We start from the raw sequence: 22,096 nt of genomic DNA on the forward strand, positions 1-22,096 counted from the left end.
GAGGTCTGATAAAGTTGTGTTGTTTCTTCTGGAGTGTCAGAGGCTGAGGGACAAATTGACAAAGGTCTATAAAATTATGAGAAAAGACAGATAGGGTGGAAATGTCAAATAACCAGAGGGACACACACAAAACGGTGGAGGAACTCAGCAGGCCAGGCAGCACCTATGTTAAAAAGTACAGTCTACGTTTCAGGCTGAAATCCTTTGGCAAGACTGGAGGAAAAAAGGCTGAGAAATAGATTTAAAAGGTGGGGGGAGAGGAGTGGGAACCACCAGGTGATAGGTGAAACTTGGAGGGGGAGGGATGAAGTAAAAAGCTGGGAAGTTGATTAGTGAAAGAGACAGAGGCCATGGAAGAAAGAAAAAGTGGGAAGAGCACCAGAGGGAGGTGATGGGCAGGCAAGGAGATGAGGTGAGAAAGGGAAAGGGGGATGGGAAATTGGGGGGGGGGGCGTGACTTGGGGGTATTACCAGAAGTTTGAGAAATCAATATTCATGTCATCAGGCTGGAGGCTACCCAAACGGAATCCAAGGTTTTGTTCCTCCAACTGAACCAGAGGGTATAGGTTTGCACAAGGAAGCACTGTACGAGGCATTTAGATAGTAAGGAGCTTGTATGCATAGGTTTCCTCCGGGTGCTCTGGTTTCCTCCCACGGTCCAAAGACGTACCAGTTGGTAGGTTAATTGGTCATTGTAAATTGTCCCATGATTCGGCTAGGATTGAATCAGGGGATTGCTGGGGTGGCGCAGTTGAAAGCGCTAGAAGGGCTTATTTCATACTGCATATCTATAAGTAAAATTTAAAATGTGAACCTGCAGGAAATGGAGGGATATAGACCACATGCAGACAGATGGGATTGACATAAATCTAGCATCATGATCATACAGACATTGTGGCCTGATGGGCCTGTTCTTGTGTTATACTGTCCGATCTTCTATTCTGTTAACACAGTGGAGGCTCATGAGAATGATACCGGGAATGAAAGGGTTAATGTACAAGGTGCACTGGATGGCTCTGGAGTTTAGAAGAATAGGGGGATCTTAATAAAACCAACTGAATATTGAAAGGCCTGAAATAGTGGAGGCGGAAAGGCTGTTTTCTACAGGTTGTGGAGTCTTGAGTGATGTCATTTTATTACTGAGATGAGGAGGAATTTCTTTCGCAGATGATGGTGAATCTGTGGAATTCATTGCCATAGACGGCTGTGGAAGCCAAATCATTGGGTATATTTAAAGCGGAAGTTGATAGGATCCTGACTAGTAAGGGTGTCAAAGGTTACAGCGAGATGGTAGGAGAATGGGGTAGGGAGGAATAATAAATCAGCCGTGATGGAACGGCAGAGCACACGATGGGCCAAATGACCCAATTTTGTTCCTTGGTCTTAATACAAAAGTTTGTTAGACGGAGCTTACTGTGTGTGAATTGTTCGTAGTAACACAAGAGTATAAATGGCCATGTGCCATTTGTATGATGTCGTTTGTGATACTGAGCAAAGGAAATGATTGCAGCACTTCCTTTCATAATGCACTCGACTTTCAGCAGAGATGGCACCTCAGGAATTAGAAATGATTAATTCATTGAAATGTAACGGAACCAAAAGGCATTAAAGTCACTTTTGCACTCTTTGTTTTAAGAAACTGGCCAAACCTGCATTAGTCTGGGATAGAATGAATCATCCTCAAGTTGGGTTCCTTAAAAAAGGCAGGCAGAGAACCCAAACCATTTCATATGGGGAGTAAATTCACAGGAGATGTGAGGGACAAGTTTTTAAAAAAATATACAGAGTGGTGGGTGCCTGGAATGGTGGTACAGGCAGATACATTGGGACTTTTATGAGACATTTAGATAGGCACATGAATGTGAGGAAGATGGAGGGATATGAACATGGCGTAGGCAGAAGGGATTAGTTTCGCTGGCCGCTTGATTACTAATGATGCCGCAGCAAAAACCTTGCACTCACCTTCAGATTGCACAAACATCTGATTGTGCACTTCAGAAAGGGTAAAACAAGGGAACACACACTATTCCTCATACAGGGATCAGAAATGGACAGAGTAAGCAATTTCAAGTTTCTGGGAGTCAATATCTCTGAGGTTTTAATCTGGACCCAACATATCGATGCAGCTACAAAGAAGGAACAGCAGCAGTCATATTTCATTAGGAGTTTCAGGAGATTTGGTATGTCACCAAAACACTTCAAAATTTTTACAAATGTACCATGGAGAGCATTCTAACTGGCTGCATCCCCATCTGGTATGGTGGGGGGAAGCAGAGGGGTTATTACGGAAGATCAAAGTCAGCTGAAGAGAGTTCTCAACTTGGGTCAGCTGCATCATGGGCACTAGCCTCCATAGTATCTACGACATCAAGGAGCAGTGCCTCAAAAAAACGGTATCCATCATTAAAGACCCTTCACCCATGACATGCCTTGTTCTCATTGTTAACATCAGGAAGGAGATACAGAAGTGTGAAGGCACACACTCGATCCTGGAACAGCTTCTTCCCCTGTGCCATCAGATTTTGAAATGGACCTTGAACCCATGAACACCTCACTACCTTTTTTATTTCTATTTTTGCACTACTTATTTAACTATTTATATATAAATAAATTATATATGAACACACACACACACACACACACACACTGTAATTCACAGGTTTTTTTTCTCTATTACGTATTGCAATATACTGCTGATACAAAGTCAACAGAATTCTGGTGGTATTAAACCAGACTCTGATTGGGTTCGGTACAACATAGCGGACTGAATGGCCTGTCCCTGTGCTGCACTGTCCTACATCCTCCTGATAGTCCTCATTCTAATCTCATCGTGCTGTTGTCATAACAGGGCTTTGAACTGCCAACGCAACAGGGATTCAATTTCTCTGGTTAGAAAACCTTCTGGACAAATCAAAGCTGGCATAATAGATCTGGTACAAGTGCTTTAGACCCTCACATTTTAATTATAATATGCTGAATGGCAGTAAACGTTATGTAGCATTTGAAACTCACTTCTTATTAAAAAAACTCACCTGAATGAATACATCTTTTGTTCTCAATGTCAATCATTTATCCTATAAATAGTATCAAACTGTGGTGTTCATTAATTTGGAGAATCAGGTAATACATAGTTTGGGCGTGCCTGTTTCACTGACAGATTCAAACAGATGTGATTGCAAGATTCAAATCCAATTTGCTACAAAACATTCTTTCTGAATATTCTGGAACTTTAAACATTTAGTGGCAGAGCATTCTATAGGATCCAGATTAGTGCCTAAATAATTGGTTGTATTGCCCACTATATTTCCCCTTTCCATTCATGTTAAATGTGCCAAGTGTAAAGCAAAAACTAAGACTTCTGATTAGATCAGCATCACGGGAGATTGAAACCCAGACAACTGGCACAGCTGCAGGAGGCCTCTGCACTCAAACGATCTATCACTCTCCGAGTCAGTGTTTGCTGATTCTCGAGTCGGCAGAACTCCAATAAGCGTCACTGCACACTGTAACATCGAAACAGTGAGCTGTGGGTCTCCCTTCTCGGTATGGCAGCAGCGACATCTCTCTCTCCCCCTCATTAGTGGGAGAGCCTGTTGAGATGTCGCACTCTTAGGATGGACAGTGGTTTTTGATGGACTCTAGAGGCTTTGCTGTTGCTGAAGCAAGTAGGGGGAGGAGAAGGGGGGGTGATGTTTTGCTGCTACTTGTGCACGGGAGGGGGCAGGGGGGCTTTGGGATTCTAACATTTTTCTGTCACTCATTCTTTAGATTTTTGTTTCTGTTTCATGGATGTCTGTGAAGAGTAAGAATTTCAGGTTGTATACTGTATACATTCTCTGATATTAAATTGAACCATCGAACCACTGAAAACCTTCGGATTAGTTCAGCAGGTTAGTCCAGTAACTATGGTGGGGTGGAATGGCAGCACAATGCTTTGCAGGTCCAGCGACTTGGGTTCAATTCTCAGTGCTCTCTGCAAGGAATCTGTATGTCCTTCCTGTGACCACATAGGTCTGGGTGCTCCAGTTTTCTCCCACATTCCAAAGATGTATCAGTTACTAGGTTAATTGGTCAAATGGGTGCAATTTGATGGTACAGACTCTTTGGGGGCCAGAAGAGCCTGTTATCATGTTGTATTTCTATAAAATAAAAAATAATAATAAGCGTGCCGATACTGTATATTATTCTTAACTTCTACAGTAATATTTGACATTGCACCCTATCAAATACTCTTTGGCATCCAACCCCTCCCCAACTCAGTCCTCTTTACCCCCAACTCTCCACCACAGTCACCTCTTTTTTGTTTAAAAGAACCATCCTCAAAGAATGCTAACAAGTTCATCGAATCAACACACAAGATGCTGGAGAAACTCAGGTCAGGCAGCATCTAAGGAAATGAATCTCAGGAAGTCTATGTTTCAGGATGAGACCTTTCTTCAGGACTGGAAAGGAAGGGGGAAAATGCTAGAATAAAAAGGTGGGAGGAAGCAGGGAATGATGAAGGAGGCTAGCTAGAAGGTGATAGGTGAAGCCAGGTGGGTTGGAAAGTAAAGGGCTGGAGAGGAAGGAATTCTAGAGAGGAGAGCTTATCAAATGGTTTCCATGTTAACTCTGCTTGACTGTCTTCAGATTTTTGAAAGGTCTTGCTTTATTTGAATAATAGATTTCAGTATTTTCCCCAATGACAGATGTTAGTCTTGTTGGTTTTGTCTCCTGGCAAAAAAAAACAAGCAGGTGGAAGACTCTTCCAGAAATGTCATTAAATACCTGAAGTTACCCTTGGCAGGGAAAGCTCACCTTCTCTGGCGAACACCTGGCATCTCCAGTAAGGCTTTTCTAGGAAAGGACCTGAACAGCTTAAACATCTGCTGCTTCCACGAGAAGAGTCTTTTCTTCTGTGTTTCCGTAAATGCCTGGAACCAAACACACGGAGAGATGAGCCTTAGCTTGGGAAAGACAGCAGAGAAACCCAATACCTACATGATGTGCAAGGTGACATTTGAAACATCATAAACACAGATGCAACACCAGGAACCTTGCAGAAGTCAAGGTAGATCAGGTTCTGTGATGATTCATCCACTAATATTTGCTTTGCAGAGTGGGAAAATGGTGCAAATTTGAACCACAGTGATTTGCAGTACTGAACAGCTGAACACGCTAAGGAACATTTTATTCATTTCTTTAGTGATACAGTGTGGTAACAGGCTCTTCCGGTGCAACAAGCCGTGCTGCCCAATTACAATCCATATGATCAATTTACCTACTGTACTAACCCGTACATCCCTGGAATGCTGGAGGAAACCCACAGGTCACAGTGAGAAGGTACAAAATCTTCACAACGATGATAAATGAACTGGGTTGCTGGGGCTATGCACAAACTGTGCCACCCTTAATCTATCCTTTTCTAAAAGCTGGAACACAGCATACAATTAAAGGGATTGACAAGAGTCATCCTTTGCAGTGCGGGTTGATGGCTCCTTGATTAGTAAAGGGATCAAGTGGGGAGATGGCAGGAGAACAGAGTTGAGAGGGAAAATAAAACATCTATGATGGTATGGAGACCAGACTCAATGGGCCAAATAACCTACTTCTGCTCTTATGTTTTATGGTTTAAATTGTAGGGTTCTGAGCATCATAGGGGAACTGACCAGAAGTAAAAGTACATATATGTCATTTTGAGATTCACTTTCTTGCAGGCATTTACAGGAAAATAAAATTCAATAGAATTTATGAAAAACTATACATAAACAAAGACTGACAAAAACAATTTGCAGAAGACAAATCATGCAAATAATAAAATAGATAAATAATACTGAGAACATGAGTTGTAGAGTCATTAAAAGTGAGTCTGCAGGTTGTGAATAATAAATATGTAAATAAATAATACAAAGAATGTGACTGAAGTTACCCACACTGGTTCAGGAGCCTGATGGTTGTGGGGTAATAACTGTTCCTGAACCTGGTGGTGTGGGACCTGAGGCTGATTGTGGTGAGTGAAGTTATCCACACTGGTTTAGGAGCCTGATGGTTGTGGGGTAACAACTGTTCCTGAACCTGGTGGTGTAGGACCTGAGGCTCATTGTGGTGAGTGAAGTTATCCACACTGGTTCAGGAGCCTGATGGTTGTGGGGTGATAACTGTTCCTGAACCTGGTGGTGTGGGACCTGAGGCTCTGTGTAGTGAGTGAAGTTATCCACACTGGTTCAGGAGCCTGATGGTTGTGGGGTAATAACTGTTCCTGAACCTGGTGGTGTGGGACCTGAGGCTCATTGTGGTGAGTGAAGTTATCCACACTGGTTTAGGAGCCTGATGGTTGTGGGGTAACAACTGTTCCTGAACCTGGTGGTGTAGGACCTGAGGCTCATTGTGGTGAGTGAAGTTATCCACACTGGTTCAGGAGCCTGATGGTTGTGGGGTAATAACTATTCTTGAACCTGGTGGTGTAGGGCCCAAGGCTCCTGTACCTCCTATGCGATGGAGGGATGCAGGAGTAGTACGAGTAGATAGTTCGCTGAAAGCATTGTCACAAACTGTCAGGGTGATGAAGGTGTTTGGCACACAGGCCTTCAGTCAAAGAATTGAGTACAGGAGTTTGAACCTTGTTGGCAAGGTCTGGAAGATTGTGTAGAGCTTCAGTCGCCCTGTTATGGACAGATGTCAATAAACTGGCAAGAGTCCAAAGAACAATGTCCTCAGAAAGTGAGGGTCTGAGTGATAGGAGAGGGTGCGCAGGCTAAGACTTTATTCACAAACACAAGAGACTCTGCAGATGCTGGAAATCCAGAAATACACACACAAAATGCTGGAGGAACTCAGCAGGCCAGGCAGCATCTATGGAAAAGGAAAAAAAGTCGATATTTCAGCCTGAGATCCTTCATCTTTGACTGCTTACTCTTTTCCTTTTCTTTTTGGTGTGTGCCTGCGTACGTGCGAGTCTGTGCATGTGCGTGCGTGTGTACGTGATGATGTCTTTTTCATGGCTTTTACAAGGGGGGGAGGGGGGAGAGGGGAGAGGGGAGAGAGCGAGAGCGAGATAGAGAGAGACACACACAGACAGAGAGACAGAGACAGAGACAGACACACAGACAGAGACAGACTGACTGACCGGCACACCACTCCTCACACAGACATTTTCACAGTACTTTTACCTTTTATTTTAGGAGGTTGAGTTGCGATCTCGTCATTCAACCCAGCACGGATGGAAAGTGTACTCGGGAGTGGACCCGACTGGTTTCGAACCTGGGAACCTCCGCTCCCAGGTCTGGTGCCGATGTCATTACGCCACCAGCTGGCCTGCTTACTCTTTTCTATAGATGCTGCCTGTCCTGCTGAGTACCTCAAGCCTTTTGTGTGTGTGTTGCCTAGGATTTTATTCCTTGGGATGAAGACTGAGGGGTGAGCTATCATCAGCATTATGTGCTGTGTCATATGACATAGGCAATTATGGTCAATGACCAAGATTGTTTTTGGCAAACGTTTCTACAGAAGTGATTTACCACTGCCTTCTTCTAGGCAGTGTCTATACAAGACAGGTGACTCCAGCCATTAACAATACTCTTCAGAGATTGTCTACCTGGTGTCAGTGGTCGCATAACCAGGACTTGTGATATGTACCAGCTGCTCATGCGACCATCTACCACCTGCTCCCATGGCTTCACGTGACCCTGATTTTGAGGAGCAGGGGGTAAACAAGTGCTACACTTCGCCAAAGGGTGACCCTGCAGCAAGCAGAGGGAAGAAGCACCTTACGCCTCCTTTGGCAGAGGTGTAGGCTCAGGACAGACTTTGACTTTTTGGCAGAGGTTATACAGTTTTGAAGAACATTGGTAAGTGTATACAGTCTTTATTGAAGGGAAAGGGACCCAAAAACTAGAGAGCACAGGTTTAAGGTTTAAGTGAGGGTGGTGGGGGGGGGGGGGCAACTTCTTTGTTCGGAGGATAGTGTCTATATGGAATGAGTTACAAGAGAATGATCAAAATTTAAAAAGGCATGATGATGAATACATCTAGAGGAAAGGTTTAGAGGAAGAGTTCTCAACTTTAATGACATTAGTCAAAGACAGAGTATGAAGGGCATATTTTCTCCATACCTTGGCCAACATCTCTGTCCCTCAAGTGTGGACTATCTGGCAACTTTAAGCTATCCAAACTGGCTTGCATATTTGTCAACAAAGCAAGCACCTTGACTACACTTCAAAAGGTGGTTCATTGACTGCAATCTTTTTATGAAGTACAGGAAGATACAATATAGTAAACTTTAAACGCGAGAGATTCTGCAGATGCTGGAAATCCAGAGCAAGACACACACAAAGTGCTGCAGTCACTCAGCAAGTCAGACAGCATCTATGCAGGGGAAGAAATAATCGATGTTTCAAGAGGAGACCCTTCATCGGGACTCAGAAAATAGTAAAATTTCTACCTCCTCTCCTTTTCATCAATTGCTAGGGCTGGAAAAAGGTATTTAGAAACAGGATCAATGCCCGTTTCATTTCGGTTTCAGAAGAAACATTACATCAGATGGAACAGAAGAATGTTTCCCAGTGGCCACCCATTTCTATTCTGACATGTCAGTCCACGGCCTCTTCTACAGCCATGATGAGGCCCGCACTCAGGTTGGAGGAGCAACATGTTATATTCTGTCAGGGTAGCCTCCAACATGATGGGATGAACATTCATTTCTCGAACTTTTGGTAGTTGCCCTCCTCTCCTTCACTATTCCCCATTCCTGTTTCTCTTTCACACCTTCTCTTCTTACCTGCCCATCACCTCCTTCTGGTGCACCTCCTCCTTCCTTTTCTTCCATGGTCTTCTGTCCTCTCCTATCAAATTCCCCCTCCTCCAGTCCTTTCTCTCTTTCACTAATCAACTTCCCAGCTCCTCACCTCACCCCCTCCTCTGGTTTCACCTATCACCTGCCACCTCGTACGTTTTCCTCCCCTCCACCCACCTTCTTGGTCTGACTTTTCCCCATCCTTTTCAGTCCTGTATTTCACAATTTTCTTTTTTTCTCTGTTACTATGTATTACATTGAACTGCTGCTGCAAAGTCAACAAATTTCACAACATATGCCGGTGATATTATACCTGATTTTGATTTTGTGTGTGCTGCAGGAGAATGAATAGCATTAGAATGCACAGCAGAAGAACGTACACGTCAGCCAACAGTGATTGTCGTAACCTGCAGATACCCACCTCATGTGCCAAGCACTTCTCAAGGAGCTGCAAGTAAGAGCTTATGTTTTCTTCATCTGGTCTGGACACTAGCAGCTGAGTGCACACTTGAGGAAAAGAGAGAGATTACAGTGTTAGAATCTCTGCTCCCTTCAACCAAATTTTATCAACACAGAAAACATACCCATTTCTCTCCTCTGCATTTTTTAAAGCACAGAGTATACTTTATTTCTGCATCCTACTCTGACCTCTGCCTCCCACACTATTCCAAAGAAGCTTAGCACAAGTTCAAGAGAACCACACCCAATCTTCTGACTAAGCACATTTCAGTGCTGAAGACAACATTTTTAGATAAGCAGACATTCTCGTTTTCGAATGTACATTCGCAACATTGCGTCCTTTCATCTGAGAGGGGGTACTACCCCTTCCCCCACCCCCCCGACACAACCGATGTTATTCACAAAACCTTGCAACCCTCTTTCAGCCACACTTCTACCACCAGCACTTGAGAATTACTCTAAACTTATCACTAATCATTTACTTTCCCTCCACCCACCCCGCTGCCTGTTGCTGCAACTTAACCCTCGTAGTATCTTACTTTTTTGCCCCGATAAAGTCTGAAACATTAACTCTCTCCTTAGATAATGGCTGATCTATTCTGCAATTTTAGTGTGACACTATTACAGTTCGGGGCATCGGAGTTCAATTCCAATGCCCTCTGTACTGTGGAATGCATGGATTTCCTCCCACAGTCCAAAGGCATATTATTTTGGTTAAATGGTCATTGTAAACTGTCCGGAGATTAGGTTAAGAGTTAAATTGGAGTTGTTAGGGGTCGTGGATGGCGTGGCTCGAAGGACCTATTCTGCACTGTATCTCTAAATAAATAAACTGCCTTTGACCTATACTTGACCTAGGCAAAGGAATTTAAGAAACAAGGAAGGCTACATCCATCGTTAAGGATCCCCATCATCCAGGACGTGCCCTCTTCTCATTGTTTCCAACAGGGGAGATGGTACAGGAATCTGAAGGTACACACTCAACGATTCAGGAACAGCTTCTTCCCCTCCATTATTAGATTTCTGAATAGACAAGAAACCCATGAACACTACTTCATTTTTTTAATAGTGAAACCCTGCTATAACACGATTGTTTGGGTCCATAGAATGTCATCGCGAAAAAATCAGGGTTGTTGTTACTGTAGAGATGATCCTCTGATCTAAGGGCTGGACTTTGGATGTAGTGTTCTTGGGGAGATAAGAAACTCGGATCTTTCTGTCACGGCTTACTAGGTTGGCAGCTGGCAGATGCACGGAACAGTTGTCAAACGAAAGGAGAGCTTTGGGTTCTAGCTTTTGCTTAGCAAATCAGCGCAGATGGCAGGGGCAAAAGTTTTGTGAAACCAATCCTCAAAAGATGACACTTGTCATCCAAGCATTGCTGCTGTGCGTGTACTCAAACAGTAACTTCATGTTGACATGGTGGAAACAGCGGGGCGAGCGAGATTTGCCAATCATGAGCAGTTTTAACTTGTGTTCCAATCTTGCTTGCACAAAACAACAACATCATGCGACCTTTGTGTTGTTTGAACCCCTCACGTCGGTGGGCGTCATCTTTGCTAGCCAGTGTACGGTCTGGGATCATCTTGTAGCAGAGGCCTGTTTTGTCACAGTTGTACACTTGTTCTTCCACGTAGCCACCTTCTTCTAAGCAAGTTTTTAGTTCAGCCGGGTATTCGCTTGCGGCGGCACTGTCGGCTGAGCAAATTTCTCCTGACACTAACACTTGAGAAATCCCGTGACGGCGTTTAAACCGGTCTAGCCATCCATTGCTAGCTTTGAACTGTGAGGGTTCTCTGCTGATCTGCTTGTCAAACTTCTTGGCTTGAGCTTTGAGAATAGGACCGGAAATTGGAAGGCCTTCTGAGCGAGCTTGAACAAACCACTCGTACAGGGAGTCATCGAGGCTGACATCTTTTGCTGCCTTCAGGCGGTTAGCTTTTAGTCCTGCTTCTTCTTCAACTTTGCAACGCGACGCACATAACTGTTCTTCGTGAGATTTCCAGCCATGAAGTGTTGATTCTGGTATCCCCAGGTTTCGTGCAACTTGAGTTTGACTTTTAGTCTTGATCGCGTCAAGTGCGTGAAGCTTATCTTTCACAGAAAAAGATTTTCTTTTTCTAGCAGTTTGTTCCATTTTGACCAAAAAAAACGTCCAATGACTCACACCAAAATGCTGGTGGAACGCAGCAGGCCAGGCAGCATCTGGTCGAGACCCTTCATCAGGACTAACGGAAAAAAGAGACAGTGAGAGATTTGAAAGTGGGAGGGAGAGGGAGGGACCCAAAATGATAGAAGACGACAAGAGGGGAAGGGATGAAGCCAAGAGCTGGGAAGTTGATTGGCAAAAGCGATACAAGGCTGGGGAAGGGGGAGTATGGACTGACATGGACATGGAGTCCAATGACTCATCGTGTTATATTCACATTCAAAATCTGAGAGTCATCGAAAAGTACTGCACAGAATTAGGCCCATTTGGTCTGTGCCAAATCGTTCAATCTGCCTACTTCCCCTGGACCTGCACTGGGCTCATCACCCTCCATACCCTTAACATCTACGTACCTATCCAAACTTCTCTTAAACGTTGAAATCGGGATAACATTCACCACTTGTGCTGGCAACTTGTTCTACCCTCTCATGACCCTCCAAATGAAGTTTCCTCTCATACTTCCCTTAAACTTTTAACCTTTCACCCTTAATTAATGAACTCTGGTTGAAGTTCCACCCAACCTCAGTGCAAAAAGCCTGCTTGGCATTACCCTATCTATACCCCTCATAATTTTGTATACCTCCATCAAATCTCCTATCTTCTACATTCCAAGGAATAAAGTCCTAACCTTTTGAGGGCCAATGGGTTAAATAGCCCAAGTGCAAGCTTTAATTGTAAATGGAAATATTAATTGATCTGTGAACCTCATAGCAAATTGCAAAAACTATTGGTTTCTCAGCACCAATACGGGAGAAAGGCTCCTTTTATTCCCCCTCTTTGCCTCCTACCAATCACCCAATGCTCTATCCATCTTACTATCTCTCCTGTAATACCATGGGCTCTTGGTAAGCAGCCTCCTGTGTGGTACCTTCTCAAAGGCCTCTGAAAATTCATGTGTTTCCAAGTGCCCAAAACCACGTCCTTAACAATTGACTCTAACATCCTCCCAACCACTGAGATTGGGCTAACTGCTCTATGATTTTATTTCTTCTGCCTCTCTCCCTTCTTGAAGAGTGGAGTGTCATTTGCAATTTTGCAAGTCCTCTGAAAGCATGCCAGAATCCACTGATCCCTAGTTTGACTATGAGATGACCATGACTGTTTCTCTCCTCCCTTCTCTTGACTCCTCTTTGATTGTTTTCCACTCTTAACACTTAGGTTCACACTTCACTCTTGACTTCTGAAGAACCTATAGATCACAAAAGCAACAGGATTCAATGGTACCAAGGAGCAAGGGAGGGACCAAATAAGTTTAGTGCCTCATTCTTAACTTCCAAAGATCACAAAAGCATCAGGATCCAACAGCACCAAGATACGAGGAACCAAAGTACCAATGCCAAGAAACAGCCTCAAAACTCTCAATTGCTACATTTATATTTGTGTTCCCTGATGCTTTTGGAAACTCAGGATCAATAGTAATCATACCTAACTTTCCTCACTCTAAAGGAAAGTTAGGAACTAACCTTTCCCCATGACTCTGGTGAATTGTCCAGGAATGTCACCTTCTGATATGGGGGCTGTGGCGGACTCTCCGTCACATGTTGAGACGCTCTGGGATTGAAAGCTGACAGATGTCGACTCCTTCTCGGCAGCTGCCTTCGTTGCCCGGCTGTCCGTTCCCAGACCAGCCGCGCTGTTGGAAGAGTTGCTGGAATCTGTGTCATGCCCCTCTTTGAGGGTCATTTGAGGTGGGGTGTAGGCTTTGATAGGAGTTATAATTATTTGTTGTAGCTCCTGAAGGGCATTTCGCAGGTTTCCTCCTTCGAGAATATCCTGTTAAGAATTAACAATACAACCAATTGTCCATTAATTTCCATACACGATGCACTGTATTTATTTTCTGTTTTATAACATGTAGGATGGTAGAAGGTTATTTTTGTAATTGGAAAACTGTGACAAGTGATGCACTATAGGGATCAGTGCCATGACTCTGTTATAGAACATGGAACAGTACAGGGGAGGAACAGGTCCTTCGGCCAACAACGTTGTGCCGAACTAGTTAAAAAGCAAATCAAACACTAATCCCTCCTACCACACCAATGTCTCTTAAAAGCCTCTAATGTATTTGCCTCTACCATCATATCAGGCATCCACCAGTCTGAGTAATAAAAGAGGATGCTGTCCAAGTTGCATGCCATCTTGGACAATGTCTCCCATCCACTACATAATGTACTGGTTGGGCACAGGAGTACATTCAGCCAGAGACTCATTCCACCGAGATGCAACACTGAGCGTCATAGGAAGTCATTCCTGCCTGTGGCCATCAAACTTTACATCTTCTCCCTTGGAGGATCAGACACCCTGAGCCAAAAGGCTGGTCCTGGACTTATCTCCTGGCATAATTTACATATTACTATTTAATTATTTATGGTGCAAATGTAACGAAAACCAATTTCCCCCGGGATCAATAAAGTAAGACTATGACTAAATCTTACCCCTCACATCCCCTTTGAATCTACCCCCTCTCACCTTCAATGCATGCCCTCTGGTATTAGACATTTCAACCCTGGGAAACAGATACTCTCTGTTCTCTATCTATGCCTCTCATAATCTCACAAACCTTTATCAGACCTCCCCTCAGCCTCTGCCACTCCAATGAAAACAATTTAAGTTTGTCTGACTTCTCATGATAGCACACGTCCTCTAAACCAGGCAGCAACCTGATAAACCTCTTTCGCATCTTCTCCAAAGCCTCAACATCCTTCCTACAGTGGGGCAACCAGACCTGTATGCAATACTCCAGATGTGGCCTAACCAGAATTCTTGCAAGTTGCAACATAACCTCTTGAGTTTTAAACTCAATACCTTGTATATAAAAGCAAGCATTTCATAACAACACACACAAAAATGCTGGAGGAACTCAGCAGGCCAGGCAGCACCTATGGAAAAGAGTACAGTGAATGTTTCAGGCTGAGACCCTTCCTCACAACTGGAGAACAAAAAGGGTGAGGAATCAGAGTTAGAAGGTGGGAGGGACAGAGGAAGAAACACAAGGTGATAGGTGAAACAGAGAAGGGGGTGAAGTAAAGAGCTGGGAAATTGATTGGTGAAAGAGATAAAGGGCTGTAGAAGAGGGAAATATAATAGGGGAGGCATACAACAGCAGAGTGGATCAGTCATTGCTTCACAGTGTCAGAGACTCAGATTTGCCTGCCACGAATTCAGGCAATTACCGTCAGTGTATGGATTTTGTCCCACATTCCAAAGATGAACAGATTGGTAAGTTGATTGACCACTTGAATTGCCCCTGGTGTGTAGGTGGCAGAATCTGAGGATGAGGATAGGATGAGTGAGCTAGGGCTTTTCTCGTTGGAGTGAAGGAGAATGAGAAATGACTTGATACAAGATAAGAGGCAGAGACTGAGTTGACAGCCAGTGACTTTTTCCCCAGGGAAGAAATGGCTAATACAAGGGGGCAAAACTTTAAGGTGATTAAATGAAAGTATGAGGAGGATCTTGTAAGTTTTTTTTTTCATTTTTACTCAGAATGGTAGGTGCATGAAACACCCTGCCAGGGGTGGTGGTAGAGGCAGATATATTATGGGCATTTAATGCAGACAAGCAGGATAGACAAAGGAGTATCCATTGATGTTGAGTACTTGGACTTTCAGAAGTCCTTTGACAAGGTGCCACACGAGGCTGCTTAACAAGCTACCAGCCCATGGTATTACAGGGAAGATTCTAGCATGGATAAAGCAGTGGCTGATTGGCAGGAGGAAAAGTGTGGGAATAAAGGGAGCCTTTTCTGGTTGGCTGCTGGCGACTTGTGTTGTTCCACAGGGGTCTGTGTTGGGACCGATTCTTTTAATGTTGTACGTCAGTGATTTGGGTGATGGAATTGATAGCATCGTTGGAAAGTTTGCAGACGATATGAAGATAGAAGGAGGGACAGGAAGTTGAGGAAGTACAGAGGCTACAGAAGAACTTGGACAGATTAGGAGAATGGGCAAAGAAATGGCAGATAGATTACGGTGTTAAGAAGTGTACAGTCATGCACTTTGGCAGAAGAAATGAAAGGATTGACTATTTTCTAAGTGGAGAGAAAATACAAAAAACTCAGGTGCAAAGGGATTTGAGTCCTTGGGCAGGATTCCCTAAAGGTTAATTTGCAGGTTGAATCTGTGGTGAGGAAGGCAAAGTGCATTCATTTTAAGAGGACAAGAATATAAAAGGAAGGATATAATGTTGAGGCTTTATAAAGCCCCAGTGAGGCCTCACTTGGAGTATTAGAAGCAGTTTTGAAACCCTCATCTTAGAAACGATGTGCTGAAACTGGACAGGGATCAAAGGAGGTTCACAAAAATGATTCCAGGGTTGAATGCCTTGTCATATGAAGAGTGTTTGATGATTCTGGGCTTCTACTCACTAGAATTCACAGGAATATGTGGTGACCTTACTGAAATCTATCAAGTGGTGAAAGGCCTTGATGTGGAGAGGATGTTGGGAATCCTATAGTGGGAATGTCTATGACCAGAGGACACAACCTCAGAACAGAGGGGTGTCCTTTTAGAATGGAGATAAAGAGGAATTTCTTTAGCCAGAGTGTGTGTGTGTGTGTGTGTGTGTGTGTGTGTGTGTGCGTGCGTGCGTGTATAGCAGAGGTTGACAGATTCTTGATTGGTCAGGGCATAAAGAGATACAGGGAGAAGACAGGAGATTGGGGCTGAGAGGAAAATTGGATCAGCAATGATGAAATAGCAGAGCGGACTTGATGGGCTAAATGGTCTAATTCTACTCCTATATCTTATGGTCTTATTTAAGATAGAAAAATATGGTTGTGTAAGATGGAAGGGTTAGATTGATCTTAGAGTAGGTTAAAAGGTCAACACAACATTGTGAGCCAAAGCGCTTGTTCTGTGCTGTAGTGTTCTATGCGTGGGGAAGTGCTGAGGTAGGAGTTCCCAACTTGGGGTCCACAGACCCCTTCCTTAATTGTGTTGGACCATGGCATAAAAAAGGTTAGGAACCCGTGATATTAGTGCAGATTCGTGGATCGAAGGACCTATTTATTTTTACGAGGTGATTAGGCTCTGGAACTCATCACCTAAAGATACGAATTCCATTTACTGTGGGGAGGTCAAATTCTCGGATTTTAAAAAAATTGTAAAGAGTCTCTCATATCTCTGAGAACTTGAATCACCAAGATGATGAAGGCTGCAAACCAACTGCTAGTAAATACAATTAGTATCAATGGTTACTTGGTCAATGTGGACATGATTGGCCAAGTTAATGGTTGGTTAGTGGATCATATCGTGAGACTATAACAGGTGGTATCTAGAAATGAGGGGATGGTCATTTTATTGAGGTTGTCCCCTCAGCAGGAATTAAGAGTAGCAAATCACAAATAGCTGTAAGATAATAAGGACTAGAGAGGTGGAGATACAGTACATCTTTACTAAAGGAGGTGCAAGGCAGACAATCTCTGAAGAGTATTTATAATGGCTGGGTCACCCGTCCTGTAAAGATACTGCCCAGAAGGCGGCAATGGCAAATCACCTCTGCAGAAAAATTTGCCAAAAACTATTAGTGTCAATGGAAAGACCACAATCATTTACGTCACATGACACAGTACATAATGATGATGAATAGTGGGAAATATTGACTGGGACTACCATAGGGCTAAGGGCTTGGCGGGGGTGTTAAAGCCATCCAGAAGGTGTTCCAATAGCACCAATGACCTTTTGCACAAGAAGGGAGAACACTCAGTCTGTTACTGGGCAATAAGGCAGGCCAAGTGACTGAGGGATCAGTGGGGAAAGCACTTTGGGAGCATTGACCATAATTCTATTAATATTAACACAGTTGTGGAAAGCCCACTGACACACTGCATCCTATAACCAATTAATTGTGGATCCAGTTTGGCAGCTTGTGGTGGATCCTAAGGGCTGTGACAATCAGGGTTAGTTTCTGATGACTGACACCCTATCACAAGCTTTACTGGTCCAGCCCTGATGAAGGGTCTTAGCCTGAAACATTGATGTTTATTCATCTCCGTAGATGCTGTCCGACCTGCTGGGTTCTTCCAGCATTTTGTGTGTGCAGTTGTGGAAAAAGACAGGACTAGTCCACAAGTAAGGGGGCAAGGCTAATTTTGATGGATTAGACAGAAACCCACAAAAGGGCATCCGACAAGTCAGAGATGAGTTGAGGGTCAACACGTTCCTGTTAAGAGTTCCTGGCAAAATTTGGGAACTCTTGTTGATGTGGGACATTGAAGCTTGGGTCAGGAAAAAGGAATGTCAGGTAAAGGATCAAGCAAATCCTTTGAGTATAAGGGACATAGAAGTGGATTTAAGAGGGGAAATAGGAGGAAGGGGATTTAAAAAAAAAGAGGATGAGATAACTTTGTCGGACAAGGTAAAAGAGAAACCAAGAGATTCTATAAATATAAAGAGCATACAGATAACATGGACACAAACAGATCCTTAAGAATGTGGTCATCTTTGTGGAGTCCCAAAAGATGGGTGAGGTCTTAAATAAATATTTCTCGTCTATCTTTACTGTGGAGAAGGTCATGGAAGCTCAGGAATTCAGGGAAGAGAATAGTGATATCTTGAAACATATTTATGTTACAAAAAAAGGTTGGTGGATAAATCTCAGGGCGAGCCAACTGCATCCTAGAACATTGTGGGAAGGCAGAGATATTTTTAAATCACTGTTTGCTACAGGTAGGGTATTGCAAGACTGAAGGATAGCTAATGTGTCTGTATTCAAGATAGACCACAAGAACAAGTTATGGAACTTTAGGCCAATAAGTCCAACATCAGCAGTAGGAAAATTACTGCAGGGGATACTGAAACATACATTCTACCTGCATTTGGAAAGGCAAGGGCTGATGAGGGATAGTCAACCTGGGTTTGTGTGTGGGAAATCGTGAATTGTGAATTTAATTTGAGTTTTTCATGAAGAGATGACCAAGAGAATTAGAGGGCAGGGTGGTAGACATTTACACAAACTTCAGCAAGACCTTTGTTAGAAGTTCCAGAGTAGGTTGCTCTGGAAGCTTAGATCACATAGGATCCAGGACAAGTTAGCCAACCAGATACAAAATTGGCTTCATGGCAAGAGTCTCATGGTAATAGAGGATTGCTTTCACATTGGTGGCCTGTGACCGGCAGTGTAATGTAGGGATCATAATAGGTCTACTACTGTTTGCCAACTATATTGTTTTAGATGAGAATGTAGTTGGCATTGTTGGAAGTGTGGATAACACCAAAATTGGTGATAGAGTGGACAGTGAAGGTTTTCGAAGGTTTCAACAAGATCTGGATCATCTCGGAGAGTGGAGAGAGAAAACTTAATTCAGACCAGTGCACACTATGGCAACTTGGGAAGTAAACCAAGGCAAAATTTACACAGTAAATGGCAGGGCCTGGAAAATACTGTAGAACAGATCTAGGGGTACAAGTACATACCTTCCCAGAAGTGACAAGGAGTACACAGGGCAGTAAATAAAAAATCTGTTACATTTCCCCTCGTTGGTCAGAACACAGAGTGCAAGAATTGAATGTCATGTTACAGTTGTACAAGATGTAGTGAAATTGTACATGGGAAGACTGATCAACAGCTACAGGAAACATTTGGTGGAAATTATTGCAGCTAAAGGAGATTCTAGCAGTTATTAAATACAAGGTTCACATACAGCCTGGACTATGAATGATTAAACAATGTGTTCAATAAAGACATGAAAAGTACTATTGCTTGTGTGTTATTAGTTTAGGCAGATTGTGTTTGTCTATTATTGTGACTTAAATGATGATCAGACCACATTTTATGAGTAACTATTGCAGAAAAACAGATAATTGCTAAGGATTCACAAACTTTTTCTTGCAACTGTATATAAAATCATCAGGGGCAAACATAACAGAATGGTCACAGTCTTTCTTTCCAGAGTAGAGGCAGCTCAAACTAGGAAAGGAGAAAAATTAAAGGGGATTCGATGGGGCTTATTTCCCCCCATAGAGGGGACAGATATATGGAACCTGCTACCAGAAGAACTGGTAGAAATGGCCACGATTCATCATCATTACATGCTGTGTTGTATGATGTGTGTGATCATGGTCTATGACCATGATTGCTCGTCAAAATTTTCTACACATGTGATTTGCCATTGCCTTCTTCTGGGCAGTATCCTTGCAAGACAGGTGATCCCAGCCATTAACAATACTCTTCAGAGATTGTCTGCCTGGCATCAGTGGTCACATAACCAGGACTTGTGATATGTACCACCTGCTCATATGACCATCCACCATCTGCTCCCATAGCTCCATGTGACCATGATCAGGGGGGCTAAGCAGGTGCTACATCTTGCCCAAGGGTGACCCGCAGGCTGGTGGAGGGAAGGAGCACCTTACACTTCCTTTGGTAGAGATGTTTCTTTACCCCACCACCCATAAATTACAAAGACAACATTTAGACAGGTGCATGGATGGGAACAGTTTAAAACAGGGGTTACCAACTATTTTTTAAGCCATGGACCAATATTGTTAAGAAAGGGGTCTGTGGACCCCAGGTTGGGAATCCCTGGTTTGGAAGTATATGGACCAAATGGGCTTGGCTAAGACATGGAGAAGCTGGGGCTGTTTCTGCGCTGTGTAATTACAAACTGCATAACAGCAGGAGCAATAAGGCCATTGCAATATTCACAACCTGGGCTACCATCTGCTGAGTGGTCTTACGGGCAAGTTAAAAGCCAGTTTGTATTGGTGATTTTATCTATAGGACCAGGGGAAGGGAAGAAAAAAATTCTTTGACTCACCTTTTCCAATGATTTTAGCACACCTTGCCGCTCACGTAATTTCTGAATGCTCAGAGCTATCTTGTGCCGTGCTCCCTTTGTGACATTCTGCACAAGAACACATTCCGTGAGATGTTGCAGAGATAGGTGACCATGGAGAAAACAAGAATACAAGTTCCCATCCTTATCTATTAGATGAGTGGCTCGAATCCTGACTTCCATTGCTATCTCTAAGGACTCACCATGTTCTCCACATTTCTGCAGATGTACCGTGGAGAACATTCTCACTGCATCATGTCATGTATGGGGGTGGGGGGGGGGAGGGCTACTGCAGAGAGTTGTAAACTCAGTCAGCTCCATCGTGGGCACTAGCCTCCATAGTATCCAGGACATCTTCAAGGAGCTGTGCCTTACAAAGGCAGCGTTCCTTATTAAGGAATCTCCCCTCACCCAGGACATGCCCTCTTCTCATTTCTGCCATCCGAAAGGAGGTACAGGAGCCTGAAGACACACACTCAGTGATTCAGGAACAGCTTCTTCCCCTCTGCCATCTGATTTCTGAATGGACAATGAATCCATGAACACAGCTCACTACTTCTTTATTTCTATTTTTGCACTACTTACTTAACTATTTATAAAAATATACTTTCTGCAATTTAGTTTTTTTTCCCCTCTATTATTATGTATTGCATTCTACTGCTGCCACAAATTTCACAACATATGCCGGTGATATTAAACCTGATTCTGATTCTGTGCTCTGTTGCAGATTCCTCCAACTACTCTAATTTATCAAGGTGCAGGTGACTGGCCTCTGTATATTGCCCCTAGTGTGCAGGTGAGTAGTGGAATCTCGTGCTCTTGAGGGAGGAAGTTGGTTGGAAGTTGATAGGGATGTGGAGAGAATAGGTCATGGGTGGGGGAGGGGGGGTCTCACAGAGATTCATAGGTTGAAAGCCTTACATCCAAAGGAAATAAGAAGCAAGCCTGGATGGAAGCCAGACATGGGCTCGTGTGTGGCACCTCACCCCAACTCCAGCAGTAACCAGGATCACACAAGAATGGTCACTGAGTTCACTATGGTCCACTGATATATTGGAGAGCTTTAAGCAGCTATAGAACAGTGCCCCATAATGTTATCATTGGTGGATAAGGGAGAAGGAAATAAAACAGAACAGAATATTGCTCAGGGACACTACACTTCTACTTAAGAGTAAAAAAGAGCATCACCCAAGAACATCTCAAACACTTCCAAATGTCATGTCACGGCTCTGTCTGTCTAAGTAGGCAATGAATGCGCCTGCCTGGGGTGCAGACCTGGGTGATGAATATGGAGATCCTGGGCTGCCCAGACATCAAGATCCCCCACTCAGCCTCACGGATATGGTCCAAAGGAATGCGAAGCAGTACATTTAGCATCAGCTTGGCTGCAGGAGCTGCTGGAAGGTGACGTGATACGCCATCCAACCGCCTTAGGGGCTCCACTCCGGATTTGTGTAGGGTTTTCTCTTTAGCCTTCTCTTCTCCCGAAGATACCCACAAGGCGGTGGGATCCGTAACCCTGGATAGGGGCCCATACCGGGTACTGTCAGCCGGAGCCAGCTGAGCCCAGGACTCGTGTAAGGCAGGGTCGTCATGCCCTGTCGTAGTGACATATGGAGCCACTACCCACTACCCACACTTCCAAATGAACGATACAAATAAAGAGCGTTTGATGGTTCTGTGCCTGTACTCATTGATGTTTAGAAGAATGAGGAAGGGGAAATCTCATTGAAAGCTATTGAATCTTGAAAGGCCTAGATAGAGAGGATTTGGAGGGGATGTTTCCTATAGTGGGAGAGTCTAGGACCAGAGGCACAGCCTCAGAGTACAAAGATATCCCTTTAGAATGGAGCTCAGGAGGAATTTCTTTAGCTAGGAGGTG

General features: G+C 43.7%; 1 protein-coding gene across 1 annotated transcript in view; it reads right to left on the bottom strand.

Moving 5' to 3' along the window:
- The window catches only part of LOC134354610 (protein Smaug homolog 1-like), a 130,074-nt gene that overhangs the window by 14,978 nt on the left and 93,000 nt on the right, over window positions 1–22,096 (bottom strand). Inside the window, exons 6-9 of the mRNA XM_063063617.1 lie at window positions 20,197–20,283; window positions 12,902–13,211; window positions 9,192–9,277; window positions 4,798–4,913 (exon numbers count right to left, since the gene is read on the bottom strand). Of these exons, the coding sequence (XP_062919687.1) occupies window positions 4,798–4,913; window positions 9,192–9,277; window positions 12,902–13,211; window positions 20,197–20,283 (599 nt within the window). The remainder of the gene's footprint in view (window positions 1–4,797; window positions 4,914–9,191; window positions 9,278–12,901; window positions 13,212–20,196; window positions 20,284–22,096) is intronic.

This window comes from Mobula hypostoma, chromosome 12 (genome assembly GCF_963921235.1).
Source record: "Mobula hypostoma chromosome 12, sMobHyp1.1, whole genome shotgun sequence".
Lineage (NCBI taxonomy): Eukaryota > Metazoa > Chordata > Chondrichthyes > Myliobatiformes > Myliobatidae > Mobula > Mobula hypostoma.